Source organism: Lytechinus pictus, chromosome 2, assembly GCF_037042905.1.
Source record: "Lytechinus pictus isolate F3 Inbred chromosome 2, Lp3.0, whole genome shotgun sequence".
NCBI lineage: Eukaryota > Metazoa > Echinodermata > Echinoidea > Temnopleuroida > Toxopneustidae > Lytechinus > Lytechinus pictus.
This window is the reverse complement of record NC_087246.1, coordinates 20,455,479-20,480,271: the sequence shown is the minus strand read 5'-3', so window position 1 is coordinate 20,480,271 and position 24,793 is coordinate 20,455,479. Positions and strand designations below refer to the sequence as shown.

The following is a 24,793-nucleotide window of genomic DNA, read 5'->3' as shown; positions in this document are numbered from 1 at the left end:
TGACATGAATAGCATGCATTGGTCGAATAAATTGTTTAAATTCAACTGTAAAATATATCTTGTTATTGTTTTATATTTTGAATGTACATAATTAACTTTGCTGAAAGGTTAAAAATAGTCTAATGACTAATAAAGTTTATTTGTTTTTCGTAAAGCTAGCATGCGAGTCCTTACACTCTTAAAAATGTTGGGCAACATACGGTCCACACAACAATTGGTTAAAACTTTATCCAATTCTGGGTAGTTTTACACCAATAATGTGTGCTTTGGGTGAAAACTACACAGTATTGGTGTAAAACTACCCAGAATTGGATAAAGTTTTAACCAATTGTTGTGTGGACCGTATGTTGCCCAACATTTTTAAGAGTGTATGATATACCCTCAATGTCAAATTTTCCCTTAATTTTCTTCTCACCTCATTTTGATACATCAATGAATATCTCCCTATAATTATGTCTTGCTGTGAAAAGTTTTAGTCGGAAAGGCCACCTAACTACCGAAAATTGAAAGAAAGAGAGGGAAAAAGGCAAATAAAAGAAGAATATAGGAGACGTAAAAAGAAAATGAGAATGGAAAGTAAATGAGAAAGAAATGAATGTAAAGGTATAAACGGGAGAGGGAGAAATAGAAAAAAGAAAGAAAAGGAGTGATAGAAAATGGGTGAGAAAGATAAACGGGATTTAAAAAAGAAGTAACTAAAACAAAAAAAAAGGTAATTTCAGGGAAGACCAGAAGGATGGAGCCAAAGGAAGGAATAAAAATTAGAGGGAAAAGGAGTAGGAACAAAGGGGGGGGGGGTGACGTTTTGTGCTTATATAGCGTAATTTGAAATTATATTTCTTTATAATTTTCTATTTATCAATCGATTTATTTTTATCTACTATTCTATCTATCTATCTATATTACCATTCTTCTATAAATTTATCTATTCACTCATCTATATCTCGGTCTTTAATTCTATCTATCTATATATCTACCTACCTATCTATCTACCTATATATATATCTATCTATCTATATTACCATTCTTCTATAAATTTATCTATTCACTCATCTATATCTTGGTCTTTAATTCTATCTATCTATATATCTACCTACCTATCTATCTACCTATATATATATCTATCTATCTATCTATCTCTCTATATTACCATTGTTCTATAAATTTATCTATTCACTCATCTATATCTACGTCTTTGATTCTAGCCTACATTTCAGTGTATTTCCCCTTTTCTCTGACTATATATTCCATATCATTTTTTCACCCATCCCTTCAGTTTTTTTCTTGTATCTCTCTATCCCCTCTTTCGTCCCATATAAGTTATATCGATGTCAATTTTTAGATTTCAAACGAAGCCGTCCATATTTTCTTTTACAATTTAAACGTCCATTAGTATACAGTGTCATTAAGAAGGCGAAAACAATCAATGGAAGAAAAGAAGACTTCGATACTGTTCTAAACAGGAGATTATAAGCCTATTCATCTAGAGACCGATAAAGGATGTAGTTTGAATAGGTTTCAATCTGCCTGAGTACGCCGGCAAAGATTAAACAATTACTATACTGCTAACTGAAACCTTCCCGTAATCCCATTGGCTGTCTTCATTGACCAATAGAAAATTGCGTGCACTGAATAGAAAGCGGGTTAAGGCAAGCTAGTAATCCTATTGGCTATTGGCTATTGACCAATAGAAAAGTGCGTTCACAGAGCCGAATGTTGATGGGACAGGTGTCAATAATAAACATGATCATTCTGCAATAGCTTATAGAACAACGAACAAGTTCATCATCTACTCCAAACAAGCAATAATTAGCTTTTATTAAGTTTATATCAAGCTCATTATCAGAATGACCGATTTGATCATGACTGCTCATCCTTCATCGAATGGGGTTCCTTCCAAACGCCCTCGTCGTCGACGTCCGACCGTCTTCACAGATTTACAGCTGAGGATTCTGGAGACCGTGTTCAACGACAACCAGTATCCTGATATCACGACTAGAGAACAACTGGCTTCAAGTCTGCAGCTTAAAGAAGACAGAATTATGGTAAATATCATTATCATTACTGATAATACAAAGAAAACTAACTACGCAAATCCAAAGTGTTTAGAGATCAGAGAGCAAATTGTTCCTTGGGGGGGGGGGGTAAAATATCGATCCTTGATAATTCAATCTTTATAGAACGCCGGATAATTATGGATTTCATAAACGGACCACAGTATTGAAATAAATGTTGAATAAATTAAGAAAGTAGTTCTCATCAATAAAATCATATTTTCTGAAAATATTTAAACTGTTTCACTGATCTTTTCTTTCAATTTTGTTTTCTCTCCTCTCCAGGTCTGGTTTCAGAACCGTCGTGCACGAATCCGTCGAGCCTCTCTTGTTTCATGCTCTGCCCACCAACCAGTCATTAAGAAAGAGGTCAACAACACTCGCCTTCAACCATCTAAGGAAGTCAACTTGTCTTTCGTAAGCCGTAAGCGGAAGACACCGTGCGACGTCGATGAGGTCAACCAGACGACACCCCCTTCAAAGAAGTTGGGCGTCGTGTCATCCAAGTTCTCTGTCGACTTTCTCGCTGAAAGCAGTCGATCGACGTCAGAGTCAACGACAGTTTCATCGGACCCACATCTTCAATGTCATGGCGTCACTCAGCTCCAGTGCACGACATCACGTGACTCAACGAAAGGCGCCACCAGTCCACTGATGTCAGTAGACTTTCTCTCTCGTAGCAGTCGCTCTCCTTCTCCCTCTAGCGCTGAGTATCTTCACCGAACACCGTCTTCTTTCTACACACCGATGGGTTATCATCCGTATGTCTTCTGCATCTACTTCTAGGCACTGACTGAATGAACTCACGAACTCTCAAACCAGAAAAAACCTTTTAATTGCTGTTATGATTCTTGCCAAGTGCAGTAATATTGACCATGTTATTACTAATGCATAAATTGTCCCTAATGTAATATTTTGCCGCACTACTGACATGAATAGCATTGGTCGAATAAAATGTTTAAATTTAACTGTAAAATATATCTTGTTATTGTTTTATATTTTGAATGTACATAATTAACTTTGCTGAAAGGTTAAAAATAGTCTAGTAATGACTGATAAAGTTTATTTGTTTTTCGTAAAGCTAGCATGCGAGTCCTTATGACGTTTTGTGCTTATATAGCGTAATTTGAAATTATATTTCTTTATAATTTTCTATTTATCAATCGATTTATTTCTATCTACTATTCTATCTATCTATCCATATATCTACCTACCTATCTATCTATTTGTGATAAAGTTGACTTGTTTTCGTGAAGAAAGCACGCGAGTCCTTATGATGTACCTACAATGTCAAATTTCCCCTTCATTTTCTTCTCACCTCTGTGTGATGCATCAATGAATATCTCCCTATAATTATGTCATGCTGTAAAAGGGTTTAGTCGGAAAGGCCACATTATTACCGAAAATTGTAAGAAAGAAAGGGAAAGAGGCAAATAATAGAAGAATAAAAGAAGATGTAAAAAGAAAATGAGAATGGAAAATAAATTAGAAAGAATATTGAAAGTAAAGGTATAACGGGAGAGGGAGAAATGGAAAAAAGAAAGAAAAGGAGTGATAGAAAATGGGTGAGAAAGATAAACGGGATTTTAAAAAGAAGTAACTAAAAAAAAAGAAAAAAGTAATTTCAGGGAAGACCAGAAGGATGGGGCCAAAGGAAGGAATAAAAATTAGAGGGAAAAGGAGTAGGAACAAAGGGGGCGGGGTGACGTTTTGTGCTTATATAGTGTAATTTGAAATTATATATCTTTCTATTCATCAATCGATTTATTGTTATCTACTATTCTATCTATCTATCTATCTATATTACCATTCTTATATAAATTATCTATTCACTCATCTATGTATCGGTCTTTAATTCTATCTATCTATATATCTACCTACCTATCTATCTATCTATCTATCTATCTATATTACCATTCTTCTATAAATTTATCTATTCACTCATCTATATCTCGGTCTTTAATTCTATCTATCTATATATCTACCTACCTATATATCTACCTATCTATCTATCTATCTATCTATCTATATTACCATTGTTCTACAAAGTTATCTATTCACTCATCTATATCTACGTCTTTAATTCTAGCCTACATTTCAGTGTATTTCCCCTTTTCTCTGACTATATATTCCATATCATTTTTTCACCCATCCCTTCAGTTTTTTTAATTGTATCTCTCTATCCCCCCTTTCGTCCCTTATAAGTTATATCGATGTCAATTTTTAGATTTCAAACGAAGCCGTCCATATTTTCTTTTACAATTTAAACGTCCATTAGTATACAGTGTCATTAAGAAGGCGAAAATAATCAATGGAAGAAAAGAAGACATTGATACTGTTCTAAACAGGAGATTATAAGCCTATTCATCTAGAGACCGATAAAGGATGTAGTTTGAATAGGTTTCAATCTGCCTGAGTACGCCGGCAAAGATTAAACAATTACTATACTGCTAACTGAAACCTTCCCGTAATCCCATTGGCTGTCTTCATTGACCAATAGGAAATTGCGTGCACTGAATAGAAAGCGGGTTAAGGCAAGCTAGTAATCCTATTGGCTATTGGCTATTGACCAATAGAAAAGTGCGTTCACAGAGCCGAATGTTGATGGGACAGGTGTCAATAATAAACATGATCATTCTGTAATAGCTTATAGAACAACGAACAAGTTCATCATCTACTCCAAACAAGCAATAATTAGCTTTTATTAAGTTTATATCAAGCTCATTATCAGAATGACCGATTTGATCATGACTGCTCATGCATCATCGAATAGGGTTTCTTCCAAACGCCCTCGTCGTCGACGTCCGACCGTCTTCACAGATTTACAGCTGAGGTTTCTGGAGACCGTGTTCAACGACAACCAGTATCCTGATATCACGACTAGAGAACAACTGGCTTCAAATCTGCAGCTTAAAGAAGACAGAAATATGGTAAATATCATTATCATTAATGATAATACAAAGAAAACTAACTTCGCAAATCCAAAGTGTTAAGAGATCAGAGAGCAAATTGTTCCTTGGGGGGGGGGGGTAAAACATCGATCCTTGATAATTTAGTCTTTATAGAACGCCAGGTAATTATGGATTTCATAAACGGACCATAGTATTGAGATAAATGTTGAATAAAGAAAGTAGTTCTCATCAATAAAATCATATTTTCTGAAAATATTTAAACTGTTTCACTGATCTTTTCTTTCAATTTTGTTTTCTCTCCTCTCCAGGTCTGGTTTCAGAACCGTCGTGCACGTGTCCGTCGAGTCTCTCTTGTTTCATGCTCTGCCCACCAACCAGTCATTAAGAAAGAGGTCAACAACACTCGCCTTCAACCATCTAAGGAAGTCAACTTGTCTTTCGTAAGCCGTAAGCGGAAGACACCGTGCGACGTCGATGAGGTCAACCAGACGACACCACCTTCAAAGAAGTTGGGCGTCGTGTCATCCAAGTTCTCTGTCGACTTTCTCGCTGAAAGCAGTCGATCGACGTCAGAGTCAACGACAGTTTCATCGGACCCACATCTTCAATGTCATGGCGTCACTCAGCTCCAGTGCACGACATCACGTGACTCAACGAAAGGCGCCACCAGTCCACTGATGTCAGTAGACTTTCTCTCTCGTAGCAGTCGCTCTCCTTCTCCCTCTAGCGCTGAGTATCTTCACCGAACACCGTCTTCTTTCTACACACCGATGGGTTATCATCCGTATGTCTTCTGCATCTACTTCTAGGCACTGACTGAATGAACTCACGAACTCTCAAACCAGAAAAAACCTTTTAATTGCATTTATGATTCTTGCCAAGTGCAGTAATATTGACCATGTTATTACTAATGCATAAATTGTCCCTAATGTAATATTTTGCCGCACTACTGACATGAATAGCATTGGTCGAATAAAATGTTTAAATTTAACTGTAAAATATATCTTGTTATTGTTTTATATTTTGAATGTACATAATTAACTTTGCTGAAAGGTTAAAAATAGTCTAATGACTGATAAAGTTTATTTGTTTTTCGTAAAGCTAGCATGCGAGTCCTTATGACGTTTTGTGCTTATATAGCGTAATTTGAAATTATATTTCTTTATAATTTTCTATTTATCAATCGATTTATTTCTATCTACTATTCTATCTATCTATCCGTATATCTACCTACCTATCTATCTATTTGTGATAAAGTTGACTTGTTTTCGTGAAGAAAGCACGCGAGTCCTTATGATGTACCTACAATGTCAAATTTCCCCTTCATTTTCTTCTCACCTCTGTGTGATGCATCAATGAATATCTCCCTATAATTATGTCATGCTGTAAAAGGGTTTAGTCGGAAAGGCCACATTATTACCGAAAATTATAAGAAAGAAAGGGAAAGAGGCAAATAATAGAAGAATAAAAGAAGATGTAAAAAGAAAATGAGAATGGAAAATAAATTAGAAAGAATATTGAAAGTAAAGGTATAACGGGAGAGGGAGAAATGGAAAAAAGAAAGAAAAGGAGTGATAGAAAATGGGTGAGAAAGATAAACGGGATTTTAAAAAGAAGTAACTAAAAAAAAAGAAAAAAGTAATTTCAGGGAAGACCAGAAGGATGGGGCCAAAGGAAGGAATAAAAATTAGAGGGAAAAGGAGTAGGAACAAAGGGGGCGGGGTGACGTTTTGTGCTTAAATAGTGTAATTTGAAATTATATATCTTTCTATTCATCAATCGATTTATTTTTATCTACTATTCTATCTATCTATCTATCTATCTATATTACCATTCTTATATAAATTATCTATTCACTCATCTATGTATCGGTCTTTAATTCTATCTATCTATATATCTACCTACCTATCTATCTATATATCTATCTATCTATCTATATTACCATTCTTCTATAAATTTATCTATTCACTCATCTATATCTCGGTCTTTAATTCTATCTATCTATATATCTACCTACCTATATATCTACCTATCTATCTATCTATCTATCTATCTATCTATCTATCTATCTATCTATCTATATTACCATTGTTCTATAAAGTTATCTATTCACTCATCTATATCTACGTCTTTAATTCTAGCCTACATTTCAGTGTATTTCCCCTTTTCTCTGACTATATATTCCATATCATTTTTTCACCCATCCCTTCAGTTTTTTTTTTGTATCTCTCTATCCCCCCTTTCGTCCCTTATAAGTTATATCGATGTCAATTTTTAGATTTCAAACGAAGCCGTCCATATTTTCTTTTACAATTTAAACGTCCATTAGTATACAGTGTCATTAAGAAGGCGAAAATAATCAATGGAAGAAAAGAAGACATTGATACTGTTCTAAACAGGAGATTATAAGCCTATTCATCTAGAGACCGATAAAGGATGTAGTTTGAATAGGTTTCAATCTGCCTGAGTACGCCGGCAAAGATTAAACAATTACTATACTGCTAACTGAAACCTTCCCGTAATCCCATTGGCTGTCTTCATTGACCAATAGGAAATTGCGTGCACTGAATAGAAAGCGGGTTAAGGCAAGCTAGTAATCCTATTGGCTATTGGCTATTGACCAATAGAAAAGTGCGTTCACAGAGCCGAATGTTGATGGGACAGGTGTCAATAATAAACATCATCATTCTGTAATAGCTTATAGAACAACGAACAAGTTCATCATCTACTCCAAACAAGCAATAATTAGCTTTTATTAAGTTTATATCAAGCTCATTATCAGAATGACCGATTTGATCATGACTGCTCATACTTCATCGAATAGGGTTTCTTCCAAACGCCCTCGTCGTCGACGTCCGACCGTCTTCACAGATTTACAGCTGAGGTTTCTGGAGACCGTGTTCAACGACAACCAGTATCCTGATATCACGACTAGAGAACAACTGGCTTCAAATCTGCAGCTTAAAGAAGACAGAATTATGGTAAATATCATTATCATTACTGATAATACAAAGAAAACTAACTTCGCAAATCCAAAGTGTTAAGAGATCAGAGAGCAAATTGTTCCGGGGGGGGGGGGGTAAAACATCGATCCTTGATAATTTAGTCTTTATAGAACGCCAGGTAATTATGGATTTCATAAACGGACCATAGTATTGAGATAAATGTTGAATAAAGAAAGTAGTTCTCATCAATAAAATCATATTTTCTGAAAATATTTAAACTGTTTCACTGATCTTTTCTTTCAATTTTGTTTTCTCTCCTCTCCAGGTCTGGTTTCAGAACCGTCGTGCACGTGTCCGTCGAGCCTCTCTTGTTTTATGCTCTGCTCACCAACCAGTCATTAAGAAAGACGTCTACAACCCTCGCCTTCAACCATCTAATGAAGTCGACTTGTCTGCCGTAAGCCGTAAACGGAAGACACCATGCGACGCCGATGAGGTCAACCAGACGACACCACCTACAAAGAAGTTGGGCGTCGTGTCATCCAAGTTCTCCGTCGACTTTCTCGCTAAAAGCAGTCGATCGACGTCAGAGTCAACGACCGTTTCATCGGACCCACATCTTCAATTTCATGGCGTCACTCAGCTCCACTGCACGACATCACGTGACTCAACGAAAGGCGCCACCAGTCCACTGATATCAGTAGACTTTCTCTCTCGTAGCAGTCGCTCTCCTTCTCCCTCTAGCGCTGAGTATCTTCACCGAACACCGTCTTCTTTCTACACACCGATGGGTTATCATCCGTATGTCTTCTGCATCTACTTCTAGGCACTGACTGAATGAACTCACGAACTCTCAAACCAGAAAAAACCTTTTAATTGCTGTTATGATTCTTGCCAAGTGCAGTAATATTGACCATGTTATTACTAATGCATAAATTGTCCCTAATGTAATATTTTGCCGCACTACTTACATGAATAGCATTGGTCGAATAAAATGTTTAAATTCAACTGTAAAATATATCTTGTTACTGTTTTATATTTTGAATGTACATAATTAACTTTGCTGAAAGGTTAAAAATAGTCTAATGACTGATAAAGTTTATTTGTTTTTCGTAAAGCTAGCATGCGAGTCCTTATGATAAACCCTCAATGTCAAATTTTCCCTTAATTTTCTTCTCACCTCATTTTGATACATCAACGAATATCTCCCTATAATTATGTCTTGCTGTGAAAAGTATTAGTCGGAAAGGCCACCTAAATACCGAAAATTGAAAAAAAAAGAGAGAGAAAAAGGCAAATAAAAGAAGAATATAGGAGACGTAAAAAGAAAATGAGAACGGAAAGTATATGAGAAAGAAATGAATGTAAAGGTATAAATGGGAGAGGGAGAAATAGAAAAAAGAAAGAAAAGGAGTGATAGAAAATGGGTGAGAAAGATAAACGGGATTTAAAAAAGAAGTAACTAAAACAAAAGAAAAGGTAATTTCAGGGAAGACCAGAAGGATGGAGCCAAAGGAAGGAATAAAAATTAGAGGGAAAAGGAGTAGGAACAAAGGGGGGGTGACGTTTTTTGCTTATATAGCGTAATTTGAAATTATATTTCTTTATAATTTTCTATTTATCAATCGATTCATTTTTATCTACTATTCTATCTATCTATCTATCTATCTATATTACCATTCTTATATAAATTATCTATTCACTCATCTATGTATCGGTCTTTAATTCTATCTATCTATATATCTACCTACCTATCTATCTATATATCTATCTATCTATCTATATTACCATTCTTCTATAAATTTATCTATTCACTCATCTATATCTCGGTCTTTAATTCTATCTATCTATATATCTACCTACCTATCTATCTACCTATCTATCTATCTATCTATCTATCTATCTATCTATCTATCTATCTATCTATCTATCTATATTACCATTGTTCTATAAAGTTATCTATTCACTCATCTATATCTACGTCTTTAATTCTAGCCTACATTTCAGTGTATTTCCCCTTTTCTCTGACTATATATTCCATATCATTTTTTCACCCATCCCTTCAGTTTTTTTTTTGTATCTCTCTATCCCCCCTTTCGTCCCTTATAAGTTATATCGATGTCAATTTTTAGATTTCAAACGAAGCCGTCCATATTTTCTTTTACAATTTAAACGTCCATTAGTATACAGTGTCATTAAGAAGGCGAAAATAATCAATGGAAGAAAAGAAGACATTGATACTGTTCTAAACAGGAGATTATAAGCCTATTCATCTAGAGACCGATAAAGGATGTAGTTTGAATAGGTTTCAATCTGCCTGAGTACGCCGGCAAAGATTAAACAATTACTATACTGCTAACTGAAACCTTCCCGTAATCCCATTGGCTGTCTTCATTGACCAATAGGAAATTGCGTGCACTGAATAGAAAGCGGGTTAAGGCAAGCTAGTAATCCTATTGGCTATTGGCTATTGACCAATAGAAAAGTGCGTTCACAGAGCCGAATGTTGATGGGACAGGTGTCAATAATAAACATGATCATTCTGTAATAGCTTATAGAACAACGAACAAGTTCATCATCTACTCCAAACAAGCAATAATTAGCTTTTATTAAGTTTATATCAAGCTCATTATCAGAATGACCGATTTGATCATGACTGCTCATACTTCATCGAATAGGGTTTCTTCCAAACGCCCTCGTCGTCGACGTCCGACCGTCTTCACAGATTTACAGCTGAGGTTTCTGGAGACCGTGTTCAACGACAACCAGTATCCTGATATCACGACTAGAGAACAACTGGCTTCAAATCTGCAGCTTAAAGAAGACAGAATTATGGTAAATATCATTATCATTACTGATAATACAAAGAAAACTAACTTCGCAAATCCAAAGTGTTAAGAGATCAGAGAGCAAATTGTTCCGGGGGGGGGGGTAAAACATCGATCCTTGATAATTTAGTCTTTATAGAACGCCAGGTAATTATGGATTTCATAAACGGACCATAGTATTGAGATAAATGTTGAATAAAGAAAGTAGTTCTCATCAATAAAATCATATTTTCTGAAAATATTTAAACTGTTTCACTGATCTTTTCTTTCAATTTTGTTTTCTCTCCTCTCCAGGTCTGGTTTCAGAACCGTCGTGCACGTGTCCGTCGAGCCTCTCTTGTTTTATGCTCTGCTCACCAACCAGTCATTAAGAAAGACGTCTACAACCCTCGCCTTCAACCATCTAATGAAGTCGACTTGTCTGCCGTAAGCCGTAAACGGAAGACACCATGCGACGCCGATGAGGTCAACCAGACGACACCACCTACAAAGAAGTTGGGCGTCGTGTCATCCAAGTTCTCCGTCGACTTTCTCGCTAAAAGCAGTCGATCGACGTCAGAGTCAACGACCGTTTCATCGGACCCACATCTTCAATTTCATGGCGTCACTCAGCTCCACTGCACGACATCACGTGACTCAACGAAAGGCGCCACCAGTCCACTGATATCAGTAGACTTTCTCTCTCGTAGCAGTCGCTCTCCTTCTCCCTCTAGCGCTGAGTATCTTCACCGAACACCGTCTTCTTTCTACACACCGATGGGTTATCATCCGTATGTCTTCTGCATCTACTTCTAGGCACTGACTGAATGAACTCACGAACTCTCAAACCAGAAAAAACCTTTTAATTGCTGTTATGATTCTTGCCAAGTGCAGTAATATTGACCATGTTATTACTAATGCATAAATTGTCCCTAATGTAATATTTTGCCGCACTACTTACATGAATAGCATTGGTCGAATAAAATGTTTAAATTCAACTGTAAAATATATCTTGTTACTGTTTTATATTTTGAATGTACATAATTAACTTTGCTGAAAGGTTAAAAATAGTCTAATGACTGATAAAGTTTATTTGTTTTTCGTAAAGCTAGCATGCGAGTCCTTATGATAAACCCTCAATGTCAAATTTTCCCTTAATTTTCTTCTCACCTCATTTTGATACATCAACGAATATCTCCCTATAATTATGTCTTGCTGTGAAAAGTATTAGTCGGAAAGGCCACCTAAATACCGAAAATTGAAAAAAAAAGAGAGAGAAAAAGGCAAATAAAAGAAGAATATAGGAGACGTAAAAAGAAAATGAGAACGGAAAGTATATGAGAAAGAAATGAATGTAAAGGTATAAATGGGAGAGGGAGAAATAGAAAAAAGAAAGAAAAGGAGTGATAGAAAATGGGTGAGAAAGATAAACGGGATTTAAAAAAGAAGTAACTAAAACAAAAGAAAAGGTAATTTCAGGGAAGACCAGAAGGATGGAGCCAAAGGAAGGAATAAAAATTAGAGGGAAAAGGAGTAGGAACAAAGGGGGGGTGACGTTTTTTGCTTATATAGCGTAATTTGAAATTATATTTCTTTATAATTTTCTATTTATCAATCGATTCATTTTTATCTACTATTCTATCTATCTATCTATCTATATTACCATTCTTCTATAAATTTATCTATTCACTCATCTATATCTCGGTCTTTAATTCTATCTATCTATATATCTACCTATCTATATATCTATCTATCTATATTACCATTCTTCTATAAATTTATCTATTCACTCATCTATATCTTGGTCTTTAATTATATCTATCTATATATCTACCTACCTATCTATCTACCTATCTATATATCTATCTATCTATCTCTCTATATAACCATTGTTCTATAAATTTATCTATTCACTCATCTATATCTAAATCTTTAATTCCAGCCTACATTTCAGTGTATTTCCCCTTTTCTCTGACTATATATTCCATATCATTTTTTCACCCATCCCTTCAGTTTTTTTCTTGTATCTCTCTATCCCCTCTTTCGTCCCATATAAGTTATATCGATGTCAATTTTTAGATTTCAAACGAAGCCGTCCATATTTTCTTTTACAATTTAAACGTCCATTAGTATACAGTGTCATTAAGAAGGCGAAAATAATCAATGGAAGAAAAGAAGACTTCGATACTGTTCTAAACAGGAGATTATAAGCCTATTCATCTAGAGACCGATAAAGGATGTAGTTTGAATAGGTTTCAATCTACCTGAGTACGCCGGTAAAGATTAAACAATTACTATACTGCTAAGTGCTAACTGAAACCTTCCCGTAATCCCATTGGCTGTCTTCATTGACCAATAGAAAATTGCGTGCACTGAATAGAAAGCGGGTTAAGGCAAGTTAGTAATCCAATTGGCTATTGGCTATTGACCAATAGAAAAGTGCGTTCACAGAGCCGAATGTTGATGGGACAGGTGTCAATAATAAACATGATCATTCTGTAATAGCTTATAGAACAACGAACAAGTTCATCATCTACTCCAAACAAGCAATAATTAGCTTTTATTAAGTTTATATCAAGCTCATTATCAGAAAGACCGATTTGATCATGACTGCTCATGCTTCATCGAATAGGGTTTCTTCCAAACGCCCTCGTCGTCGACGTCCGACCGTCTTCACAGATTTACAGCTGAGGATTCTGGAGACCGTGTTCAACGACAACCAGTATCCTAAAATCACGACTAGAGAACAACTGGCTTCAAGTCTACAGCTTAAAGAAGACAGAATTATGGTAAATATCATTATCATTACTGATAATACAAAGAAAACTAACTTCGCAAATCCAAAGTGTTAAGAGATCAGAGAGCAAATTGTTCCTGGGGGGGGGGGTAAAACATCGATCCTTTATAATTTAGTCTTTATAGAACGCCAGGTAATTATGGATTTCATAAACGGACCATAGTATTGAGATAAATGTTGAATAAAGAAAGTAGTTCTCATCAATAAAATCATATTTTCTGAAAATATTTAAACTGTTTCACTGATCTTTTCTTTCAATTTTGTTTTCTCTCCTCTCCAGGTCTGGTTTCAGAACCGTCGTGCACGTGTCCGTCGAGCCTCTCTTGTTTTATGCTCTGCTCACCAACCAGTCATTAAGAAAGACGTCTACAACCCTCGCCTTCAACCATCTAATGAAGTCGACTTGTCTGCCGTAAGCCGTAAACGGAAGACACCATGCGACGCCGATGAGGTCAACCAGACGACACCACCTACAAAGAAGTTGGGCGTCGTGTCATCCAAGTTCTCCGTCGACTTTCTCGCTAAAAGCAGTCGATCGACGTCAGAGTCAACGACCGTTTCATCGGACCCACATCTTCAATTTCATGGCGTCACTCAGCTCCACTGCACGACATCACGTGACTCAACGAAAGGCGCCACCAGTCCACTGATGTCAGTAGACTTTCTCTCTCGTAGCAGTCGCTCTCCTTCTCCCTCTAGCGCTGAGTATCTTCACCGAACACCGTCTTCTTTCTACACACCGATGGGTTATCATCCGTATGTCTTCTGCATCAACTTCTAGGCACTGACTGAATGAACTCACGAACTCTCAAACCAGAAAAAACCTTTTAATTGCTGTTATGATTCTTGCCAAGTGCAGTAATATTGACCATGTTATTACTAATGCATAAATTGTCCCTAATGTAATATTTTGCCGCACTACTGACATGAATAGCATTGGTCGAATAAAATGTTTAAATTCAACTGTAAAATATATCTTGTTACTGTTTTATATTTTGAATGTACATAATTAACTTTGCTGAAAGGTTAAAAATAGTCTAATGACTGATAAAGTTTATTTGTTTTTCGTAAAGCTAGCATGCGAGTCCTTATGATATACCCTCAATGTCAAATTTTCCCTTAATTTTCTTCTCACCTCATTTTGATACATCAACGAATATCTCCCTATAATTATGTCTTGCTGTGAAAAGTTTTAGTCGGAAAGGCCACCTAACTACCGAAAATTGAAAAAAAAAAAGAGAGAAAAAGGCAAATAAAAGAAGAATATAGGAGACGTAAAAAGAAAATGAGAACGGAAAGTATATGAGAAAGAAATGAATGTAAAGGTATAAATGGGAGAGGGAGAAATAGAAAAAAGAAAGAAAAGGAGTGATAGAAAATGGGTGAGAAAGATAAACGGGATTTAAAAAAGAAGTAACTAAAACAAAAGAAAAGGTAATTTCAGGGAAGACCAGAAGAATGGAGCCAAAGGAAGGAATAAAAATTAGAGGGAAAAGGAGTAGGAACAAAGGGGGGGGGGGGTGACGTTTTTTGCTTATATAGCGTAATTTGAAATTATATTTCTTTATAATTTTCTATTTATCAATCGATTCATTTTTATCTACTATTCTATCTATCTATCTATCTATATTACCATTCTTCTATAAATTTATCTATTCACTCATCTATATCTCGGTCTTTAATTCTATCTATCTATATATCTACCTATCTATCTACCTATCTATATATCTATCTATCTATATTACCATTCTTCTATAAATTTATCTATTCACTCATCTATATCTTGGTCTTTAATTCTATCTATCTATATATCTACCTACCTATCTATCTACCTATCTATATATCTATCTATCTATCTCTCTATATAACCATTGTTCTATAAATTTATCTATTCACTCATCTATATCTAAATCTTTAATTCCAGCCTACATTTCAGTGTATTTCCCCTTTTCTCTGACTATATATTCCATATCATTTTTTCACCCATCCCTTCAGTTTTTTTCTTGTATCTCTCTATCCCCTCTTTCGTCCCATATAAGTTATATCGATGTCAATTTTTAGATTTCAAACGAAGCCGTCCATATTTTCTTTTACAATTTAAACGTCCATTAGTATACAGTGTCATTAAGAAGGCGAAAATAATCAATGGAAGAAAAGAAGACTTCGATACTGTTCTAAACAGGAGATTATAAGCCTATTCATCTAGAGACCGATAAAGGATGTAGTTTGAATAGGTTTCAATCTACCTGAGTACGCCGGTAAAGATTAAACAATTACTATACTGCTAAGTGCTAACTGAAACCTTCCCGTAATCCCATTGGCTGTCTTCATTGACCAATAGAAAATTGCGTGCACTGAATAGAAAGCGGGTTAAGGCAAGTTAGTAATCCAATTGGCTATTGGCTATTGACCAATAGAAAAGTGCGTTCACAGAGCCGAATGTTGATGGGACAGGTGTCAATAATAAACATGATCATTCTGTAATAGCTTATAGAACAACGAACAAGTTCATCATCTACTCCAAACAAGTAATAATTAGCTTTTATTAAGTTTATATCAAGCTCATTATCAGAAAGACCGATTTGATCATGACTGCTCATGCTTCATCGAATAGGGTTTCTTCCAAACGCCCTCGTCGTCGACGTCCGACCGTCTTCACAGATTTACAGCTGAGGATTCTGGAGACCGTGTTCAACGACAACCAGTATCCTAAAATCACGACTAGAGAACAACTGGCTTCAAGTCTACAGCTTAAAGAAGACAGAATTATGGTAAATATCATTATCATTACTGATAATACAAAGAAAACTAACTTCGCAAATCCAAAGTGTTAAGAGATCAGAGAGCAAATTGTTCCTGGGGGGGGGGTAAAACATCGATCCTTTATAATTTAGTCTTTATAGAACGCCAGGTAATTATGGATTTCATAAACGGACCATAGTATTGAGATAAATGTTGAATAAAGAAAGTAGTTCTCATCAATAAAATCATATTTTCTGAAAATATTTAAACTGTTTCACTGATCTTTTCTTTCAATTTTGTTTTCTCTCCTCTCCAGGTCTGGTTTCAGAACCGTCGTGCACGTGTCCGTCGAGCCTCTCTTGTTTTATGCTCTGCTCACCAACCAGTCATTAAGAAAGACGTCTACAACCCTCGCCTTCAACCATCTAATGAAGTCGACTTGTCTGCCGTAAGCCGTAAACGGAAGACACCATGCGACGCCGATGAGGTCAACCAGACGACACCACCTACAAAGAAGTTGGGCGTCGTGTCATCCAAGTTCTCCGTCGACTTTCTCGCTAAAAGCAGTCGATCGACGTCAGAGTCAACGACCGTTTCATCGGACCCACATCTTCAATTTCATGGCGTCACTCAGCTCCACTGCACGACATCACGTGACTCAACGAAAGGCGCCACCAGTCCACTGATGTCAGTAGACTTTCTCTCTCGTAGCAGTCGCTCTCCTTCTCCCTCTAGCGCTGAGTATCTTCACCGAACACCGTCTTCTTTCTACACACCGATGGGTTATCATCCGTATGTCTTCTGCATCAACTTCTAGGCACTGACTGAATGAACTCACGAACTCTCAAACCAGAAAAAACCTTTTAATTGCTGTTATGATTCTTGCCAAGTGCAGTAATATTGACCATGTTATTACTAATGCATAAATTGTCCCTAATGTAATATTTTGCCGCACTACTGACATGAATAGCATTGGTCGAATAAAATGTTTAAATTCAACTGTAAAATATATCTTGTTACTGTTTTATATTTTGAATGTACATAATTAACTTTGCTGAAAGGTTAAAAATAGTCTAATGACTGATAAAGTTTATTTGTTTTTCGTAAAGCTAGCATGCGAGTCCTTATGATATACCCTCAATGTCAAATTTTCCCTTAATTTTCTTCTCACCTCATTTTGATACATCAACGAATATCTCCCTATAATTATGTCTTGCTGTGAAAAGTTTTAGTCGGAAAGGCCACCTAACTACCGAAAATTGAAAAAAAAAAGAGAGAAAAAATAATCAATGGAAGAAAAGAAGACTTCGATACTGTTCTAAACAGGAGATTATAAGCCTATTCATCTAGAGACCGATAAAGGATGTAGTTTGAATAGGTTTCAATCTACCTGAGTACGCCGGTAAAGATTAAACAATTACTATACTGCTAAGTGCTAACTGAAACCTTCCCGTAATCCCATTGGCTGTCTTCATTGACCAATAGAAAATTGCGTGCACTGAATAGAAAGCGGGTTAAGGCAAGTTAGTAATCCAATTGGCTATTGGCTATTGACCAATAGAAAAGTGCGTTCACAGAGCCGAATGTTGATGGGACAGGTGTCAATAATAAACATGATCATTCTGTAATAGCTTATAGAACAACGAACAAGTTCATCATCTACTCCAAACAAGCAATAATTAGCTTTTATTAAGTTTATATCAAGCTCATTATCAGAAAGACCGATTTGATCATGACTGCTCATGCATCATCGAATAGGGTTTCTTCCAAACGCCCTCGTCGTCGACGTCCGACCGTCTTCACAGATTTACAGCTGAGGATTCTGGAGACCGTGTTCAACGACAACCAGTATCCTAAAATCACGACTAGAGAACAACTGGCTTCAAGTCTACAGCTTAAAGAAGACAGAATTATGGTAAATATCATTATCATTACTGATAATACAAAGAAAACTAACTTCGCAAATCCAAAGTGTTAAGAGATCAGAGAGCAAATTGTTCCTGGGGGGGGGGTAAAACATCGTTCCTTTATAATTTAGTCTTTATAGAACGCCAGGTAATTATGGATTTCATAAACGGACCATAGTATTGAGATAAATGTTGAATAAAGAAAGTAGTTCTCATCAATAAAATCATATTTTCTGAAAATATTTAAACTGTTTCACTGATCTTTTCTTTCAATTTTGTTTTCTCTCCTCTCCAGGTCTGGTTTCAGAACCGTCGTGCACGTGTCCGTCGAGCCTCTCTTGTTTTATGCTCTGCTCACCAACCAGTCATTAAGAAAGACGTCTACAACCCTCGCCTTCAACCATCTAATGAAGTCGACTTGTCTGCCGTAAGCCGTAAACGGAAGACACCATGCGACGCCGATGAGGTCAACCAGACGACACCACCTACAAAGAAGTTGGGCGTCGTGTCATCCAAGTTCTCCGTCGACTTTCTCGCTAAAAGCAGTCGATCGACGTCAGAGTCAACGACCGTTTCATCGGACCCACATCTTCAATTTCATGGCGTCACTCAGCTCCACTGCACGACATCACGTGACTCAACGAAAGGCGCCACCAGTCCACTGATGTCAGTAGACTTTCTCTCTCGTAGCAGTCGCTCTCCTTCTCCCTCTAGCGCTGAGTATCTTCACCGAACACCGTCTTCTTTCTACACACCGATGGGTTATCATCCGTATGTCTTCTGCATCAACTTCTAGGCACTGACTGAATGAACTCACGAACTCTCAAACCAGAAAAAACCTTTTAATTGCTGTTATGATTCTTGCCAAGTGCAGTAATATTGACCATGTTATTACTAATGCATAAATTGTCCCTAATGTAATATTTTGCCGCACTACTGACATGAATAGCATTGGTCGAATAAAATGTTTAAATTCAACTGTAAAATATATCTTGTTACTGTTTTATATTTTGAATGTACATAATTAACTTTGCTGAAAGGTTAAAAATAGTCTAATGACTGATAAAGTTTATTTGTTTTTCGTAAAGCTAGCATGCGAGTCCTTATGATATACCCTCAATGTCAAATTTTCCCTTAATTTTCTTCTCACCTCATTTTGATACATCAACGAATATCTCCCTATAATTATGTCTTGCTGTGAAAAGTTTTAGTCGGAAAGGCCACCTAACTACCGAAAATTGAAAAAAAAAAGAGAGAAAAAGGCAAATAAAAGAAGAATATAGGAGACGTAAAAAGAAAATGAGAACGGAAAGTATATGAGAAAGAAATGAATGTAAAGGTATAAATGGGAGAGGGAGAAATAGAAAAAAAGAAAGAAAAGGAGTGATAGAAAATGGGTGAGAAAGATAAACGGGATTTAAAAAAGAAGTAACTAAAACAAAAGAAAAGGTAATTTCAGGGAAGACCAGAAGAATGGAGCCAAAGGAAGGAATAAAAATTAGAGGGAAAAGGAGTAGGAACAAAGGGGGGTGACGTTTTTTGCTTATATAGCGTAATTTGAAATTATATTTCTTTATAATTTTCTATTTATCAATCGATCCATTTTTATCTACTATTCTATCTATCTATCTATCTATATTACCATTCTTCTATAAATTTATCTATTCACTCATCTATATCTCGGTCTTTAATTCTATCTATCTATATATCTACCTACCTATCTATCTACCTATCTATATATCTATCTATCTATCTCTCTATATAACCATTGTTCTATAAATTTATCTATTCACTCATCTATATCTACGTCTTTAATTCTAGCCTACATTTCAGTGTATTTCCCCTTTTCTCTGACTATATATTCCATATCATTTTTTCACCCATCCCTTCAGTTTTTTTCTTGTATCTCTCTATCCCCTCTTTCGTCCCATATAAGTTATATCGATGTCAATTTTTAGATTCCAAACGAAGCCGTCCATATTTTCTTTTACAATTTAAACGTCCATTAGTATACAGTGTCATTAAGAAGGCGAAAATAATCAATGGAAGAAAAGAAGACATTGATACTGTTCTAAACAGGAGATTATAAGCCTATTCATCTAGAGACCGATAAAGGATGTAGTTTGAATAGGTTTCAATCTGCCTGAGTACGCCGGCAAAGATTAAACAATCACTATACTGCTAACTGAAACCTTCCCGTAATCCCATTGGCTGTTTTCATTGACCAATAGAAAATTGCGTGCACTGAATAAAAAGCGGGTTAAGGCAAGCTAGTAATCCTATTGGCTATTGGCTATTGACCAATAGAAAAGTGCGTTCACACAGCCGAATGTTGATGGGACAGGTGTCAATAATAAACATGATCATTCTGCAATAGCTTATAGAACAACGAACAAGTTCATCATCTACTCCAAACAAGCAATAATTAGCTTTTATTAAGTTTATATCAAGCTCATTATCAGAATGACCGATTTGATCATGACTGCTCATGCATCATCGAATAGGGTTTCTTCCAAACGCCCTCGTCGTCGACGTCCGACCGTCTTCACAGATTTACAGCTGAGGATTCTGGAGACCGTGTTCAACGACAACCAGTATCCTGATATCACGACTAGAGAACAACTGGCTTCAAGTCTGCAGCTTAAAGAAGACAGAATTATGGTAAATATCATTATCATTACTGATAATACAAAGAAAACTAACTTCGCAAATCCAAAGTGTTAAGAGATCAGAGAGCAAATTGTTCCTGGGGGGGGGGGGGGGGTAAAACATCGATCCTTGATAATCCAAACTTCTATCTTCATATAACGCCAGATAATTATGGATTTCATAAACGGACCATAGTATTGAGATAAATGTTGAATAAAGAAAGTAGTTCTCATCAATAAAATCATATTTTCTGAAAATATTTAAACTGTTTCACTGATCATTTCTTTCAATTTTGTTTTCTCTCCTCTCCAGGTCTGGTTTCAGAACCGTCGTGCACGTGTCCGTCGAGCCTCTCTTGTTTCATGCTCTGCTCACCAACCAGTCATTAAGAAAGACGTCTACAACCCTCGCCTTCAACCATCTAATGAAGTCGACTTGTCTGCCGTAAGCCGTAAACGGAAGACACCATGCGACGCCGATGAGGTCAACCAGACGACACCACCTACAAAGAAGTTGGGCGTCGTGTCATCCAAGTTCTCCGTCGACTTTCTCGCTAAAAGCAGTCGATCGACGTCAGAGTCAACGACCGTTTCATCGGACCCACATCTTCAATGTCATGGCGTCACTCAGCTCCACTGCACGACATCACGTGACTCAACGAAAGGCGCCACCAGTCCACTGATGTCAGTAGACTTTCTCTCTCGTAGCAGTCGCTCTCCTTTTCCCTCTAGCGCTGAGTATCTTCACCGAACACCGTCTTCTTTCTACACACCGATGGATTATCATCCGTATGTCTTCTGCATCAACTTCTAGGCACTGACTGAATGAACTCACGAACTCTCAAACCAGAAAAAACCTTTTAATTGCTGTTATGATTCTTGCCAAGTGCAGTAATATTGACCATGTTATTACTAATGCATAAATTGTCCCTAATGTAATATTTTGCCGCACTACTGACATGAATAGCATTGGTCGAATAAAATGTTTAAATTCAACTGTAAAATATATCTTGTTATTGTTTTATATTTTGAATGTACATAATTAACTTTGCTGAAAGGTTAAAAATAGTCTAATGACTGATAAAGTTTATTTGTTTTTCGTAAAGCTAGCATGCGAGTCCTTATGATATACCTTCAATGTCAAATTTTCCCTTAATTTTCTTCTCACCTCATTTTGATACATCAATGAATATCTCCCTATAATTATGTCTTGCTGTGAAATGTTTTAGTCGGAAAGGCCACCTAACTACCGAAAATTGAAAGAAGGAGAGGGAAAAAGGCAAATAAAAGAAGAATATAGGAGACGTAAAAAGAAAATGAGAACGGAAAGTAAATGAGAAAGAAAGGAATGTAAAGGTATAAACGGGAGAGGGAGAAATAGAAAAAAGACAGAAAAGGAGTGATAGAAAATGGGTGAGAAAGATAAACTGGATTTAAAAAAGAAGTAACTAAAATAAAAGAAAAGGTAATTTCAGGGAAGACCAGAAGAATGGAGCCAAAGGAAGGAATAAAAATTAGAGGGAAAAGGAGTAGGAACAAAGGGGGGGTGACGTTTTTTGCTTATATAGCGTAATTTGAAATTATATTTCTTTATAATTTTCTATTTATCAATCTATCCATTTTTATCTACTATTCTATCTATCTATCTATCTATATTACCATTCTTCTATAAATTTATCTATTCACTCATCTATATCTCGGTCTTTAATTCTATCTATCTATATATCTACCTACCTATCTATCTACCTATCTATATATCTATCTATCTATCTCTCTATATAACCATTGTTCTATAAATTTATCTATTCACTCATCTATATCTACGTCTTTAATTCTAGCCTACATTTCAGTGTATTTCCCCTTTTCTCTGACTATATATTCCATAACATTTTTTCACCCATCCCTTCAGTTTTTTTCTTGTATCTCTCTATCCCCTCTTTCGTCCCATATAAGTTATATCGATGTCAATTTTTAGATTTCAAACGAAGCCGTCCATATTTTCTTTTACAATTTAAACGTCCATTAGTATACAGTGTCATTAAGAAGGCGAAAATAATCAATGGAAGAAAAGAAGACATTGATACTGTTCTAAACAGGAGATTATAAGCCTATTCATCTAGAGACCGATAAAGGATGTAGTTTGAATAGGTTTCAATCTGCCTGAGTACGCCGGCAAAGATTAAACAATCACTATACTGCTAACTGAAACCTTCCCGTAATCCCATTGGCTGTCTTCATTGACCAATAGAAAATTGCGTGCACTGAATAAAAAGCGGGTTAAGGCAAGCTAGTAATCCTATTGGCTATTGGCTATTGACCAATAGAAAAGTGCGTTCACACAGCCGAATGTTGATGGGACAGGTGTCAATAATAAACATGATCATTCTGCAATAGCTTATAGAACAACGAACAAGTTCATCATCTACTCCAAACAAGCAATAATTAGCTTTTATTAAGTTTATATCAAGCTCATTATCAGAATGACCGATTTGATCATGACTGCTCATGCATCATCGAATAGGGTTTCTTCCAAACGCCCTCGTCGTCGACGTCCGACCGTCTTCACAGATTTACAGCTGAGGATTCTGGAGACCGTGTTCAACGACAACCAGTATCCTGATATCACGACTAGAGAACAACTGGCTTCAAGTCTGCAGCTTAAAGAAGACAGAATTATGGTAAATATCATTATCATTACTGATAATACAAAGAAAACTAACTTCGCAAATCCAAAGTGTTAAGAGATCAGAGAGCAAATTGTTCCTGGGGGGGGGGGGGGGTAAAACATCGATCCTTGATAATCCAAACTTCTATCTTCATATAACGCCAGATAATTATGGATTTCATAAACGGACCATAGTATTGAGATAAATGTTGAATAAAGAAAGTAGTTCTCATCAATAAAATCATATTTTCTGAAAATATTAAAACTGTTTCACTGATCATTTCTTTCAATTTTGTTTTCTCTCCTCTCCAGGTCTGGTTTCAGAACCGTCGTGCACGTGTCCGTCGAGCCTCTCTTGTTTCATGCTCTGCTCACCAACCAGTCATTAAGAAAGACGTCTACAACCCTCGCCTTCAACCATCTAATGAAGTCGACTTGTCTGCCGTAAGCCGTAAGCGGAAGACACCATGCGACGCCGATGAGGTCAACCAGACGACACCACCTACAAAGAAGTTGGGCGTCGTTTCATCCAAGTTCTCCGTCGACTTTCTCGCTAAAAGCAGTCGATCGACGTCAGAGTCAACGACCGTTTCATCGGACCCACATCTTCAATGTCATGGCGTCACTCAGCTCCACTGCACGACATCACATGACTCAACGAAAGGCGCCACCAGTCCACTGATGTCAGTAGACTTTCTCTCTCGTAGCAGTCGCTCTCCTTCTCCCTCTAGCGCTGAGTATCTTCACCGAACACCGTCTTCTTTCTACACACCGATGGGTTATCATCCGTATGTCTTCTGCATCAACTTCTAGGCACTGACTGAATGAACTCACGAACTCTCAAACCAGAAAAAACATTTTAATTGCTGTTATGATTCTTGCCAAGTGCAGTAATATTGACCATGTTATTACTAATGCATAAATTGTCCCTAATGTAATATTTTGCCGCACTACTGACATGAATAGCATTGGTCGAATAAAATGTTTAAATTCAACTGTAAAATATATCTTGTTATTGTTTTATATTTTGAATGTACATAATTAACTTTTCTGAAAGGTTAAAAATAGTCTAATGACTGATGAAGTTTATTTGTTTTTCGTAAAGCTAGCATGCGAGTCCTTATGATATACCATCAATGTCAAATTTTCCCTTAATATTCTTCTCAACTCATTTTGATACATCAATGAATATCTCCCTATAATTATGTCTTGCTGTGAAAAGTTTTAGTCGGAAAGGCCACCTAACTACCGAAAATTGAAAGAAAGAGAGGGAAAAAGGCGAATAAAAGAAGAATATAGGAGACGTAAAAAGAAAA

The 24,793-nt window shown here is 36.3% G+C and overlaps 9 protein-coding genes across 9 annotated transcripts; all 9 read left to right on the top strand.

Moving 5' to 3' along the window:
• Positions 1 to 1,823: 1,823 nt before the first annotated feature.
• Positions 1,824 to 2,907, top strand: LOC135153277 (diencephalon/mesencephalon homeobox protein 1-like). The gene is made up of 2 exons (XM_064095791.1): positions 1,824 to 2,045; positions 2,340 to 2,907. The coding sequence occupies exons 1-2, from the start codon at positions 1,848 to 1,850 to the stop codon at positions 2,838 to 2,840; spliced, it is 699 nt and encodes a 232-aa protein (XP_063951861.1). The 5' UTR covers positions 1,824 to 1,847; the 3' UTR covers positions 2,841 to 2,907.
• Positions 2,908 to 4,786: 1,879 nt separating this feature from the next.
• Positions 4,787 to 5,775, top strand: LOC135153276 (diencephalon/mesencephalon homeobox protein 1-like). The gene is made up of 2 exons (XM_064095789.1): positions 4,787 to 4,984; positions 5,275 to 5,775. The coding sequence occupies exons 1-2, from the start codon at positions 4,787 to 4,789 to the stop codon at positions 5,773 to 5,775; spliced, it is 699 nt and encodes a 232-aa protein (XP_063951859.1).
• Positions 5,776 to 7,749: 1,974 nt separating this feature from the next.
• On the top strand, positions 7,750 to 8,864 carry LOC129273914 (diencephalon/mesencephalon homeobox protein 1-like). Its single transcript, XM_064095788.1, has 2 exons — positions 7,750 to 7,947; positions 8,237 to 8,864. The coding sequence occupies exons 1-2, from the start codon at positions 7,750 to 7,752 to the stop codon at positions 8,735 to 8,737; spliced, it is 699 nt and encodes a 232-aa protein (XP_063951858.1). The 3' UTR covers positions 8,738 to 8,864.
• Positions 8,865 to 10,548: 1,684 nt separating this feature from the next.
• LOC129273962 (diencephalon/mesencephalon homeobox protein 1-like) lies at positions 10,549 to 11,661 on the top strand. Its single transcript, XM_054910831.2, has 2 exons — positions 10,549 to 10,746; positions 11,034 to 11,661. The coding sequence occupies exons 1-2, from the start codon at positions 10,549 to 10,551 to the stop codon at positions 11,532 to 11,534; spliced, it is 699 nt and encodes a 232-aa protein (XP_054766806.2). The 3' UTR covers positions 11,535 to 11,661.
• Positions 11,662 to 13,324: 1,663 nt separating this feature from the next.
• On the top strand, positions 13,325 to 14,486 carry LOC135153204 (diencephalon/mesencephalon homeobox protein 1-like). Its single transcript, XM_064095556.1, has 2 exons — positions 13,325 to 13,552; positions 13,796 to 14,486. The coding sequence occupies exons 1-2, from the start codon at positions 13,325 to 13,327 to the stop codon at positions 14,294 to 14,296; spliced, it is 729 nt and encodes a 242-aa protein (XP_063951626.1). The 3' UTR covers positions 14,297 to 14,486.
• A 1,617-nt stretch (positions 14,487 to 16,103) lies between these two features.
• On the top strand, positions 16,104 to 17,264 carry LOC129283659 (diencephalon/mesencephalon homeobox protein 1-like). Its single transcript, XM_064095555.1, has 2 exons — positions 16,104 to 16,331; positions 16,574 to 17,264. Exons 1-2 carry the CDS (start codon positions 16,104 to 16,106, stop codon positions 17,072 to 17,074), a joined length of 729 nt encoding a protein of 242 aa, XP_063951625.1. The 3' UTR covers positions 17,075 to 17,264.
• Positions 17,265 to 17,919: 655 nt separating this feature from the next.
• On the top strand, positions 17,920 to 19,150 carry LOC135153275 (diencephalon/mesencephalon homeobox protein 1-like). Its single transcript, XM_064095787.1, has 2 exons — positions 17,920 to 18,217; positions 18,460 to 19,150. Exons 1-2 carry the CDS (start codon positions 17,990 to 17,992, stop codon positions 18,958 to 18,960), a joined length of 729 nt encoding a protein of 242 aa, XP_063951857.1. The 5' UTR covers positions 17,920 to 17,989; the 3' UTR covers positions 18,961 to 19,150.
• Positions 19,151 to 20,627: 1,477 nt separating this feature from the next.
• LOC129283665 (diencephalon/mesencephalon homeobox protein 1-like) lies at positions 20,628 to 21,626 on the top strand. Its single transcript, XM_064095786.1, has 2 exons — positions 20,628 to 20,825; positions 21,126 to 21,626. The coding sequence occupies exons 1-2, from the start codon at positions 20,628 to 20,630 to the stop codon at positions 21,624 to 21,626; spliced, it is 699 nt and encodes a 232-aa protein (XP_063951856.1).
• A 1,666-nt stretch (positions 21,627 to 23,292) lies between these two features.
• Positions 23,293 to 24,480, top strand: LOC129274003 (diencephalon/mesencephalon homeobox protein 1-like). Its single transcript, XM_054910872.2, has 2 exons — positions 23,293 to 23,490; positions 23,790 to 24,480. The coding sequence occupies exons 1-2, from the start codon at positions 23,293 to 23,295 to the stop codon at positions 24,288 to 24,290; spliced, it is 699 nt and encodes a 232-aa protein (XP_054766847.2). The 3' UTR covers positions 24,291 to 24,480.
• Positions 24,481 to 24,793: the final 313 nt, after the last annotated feature.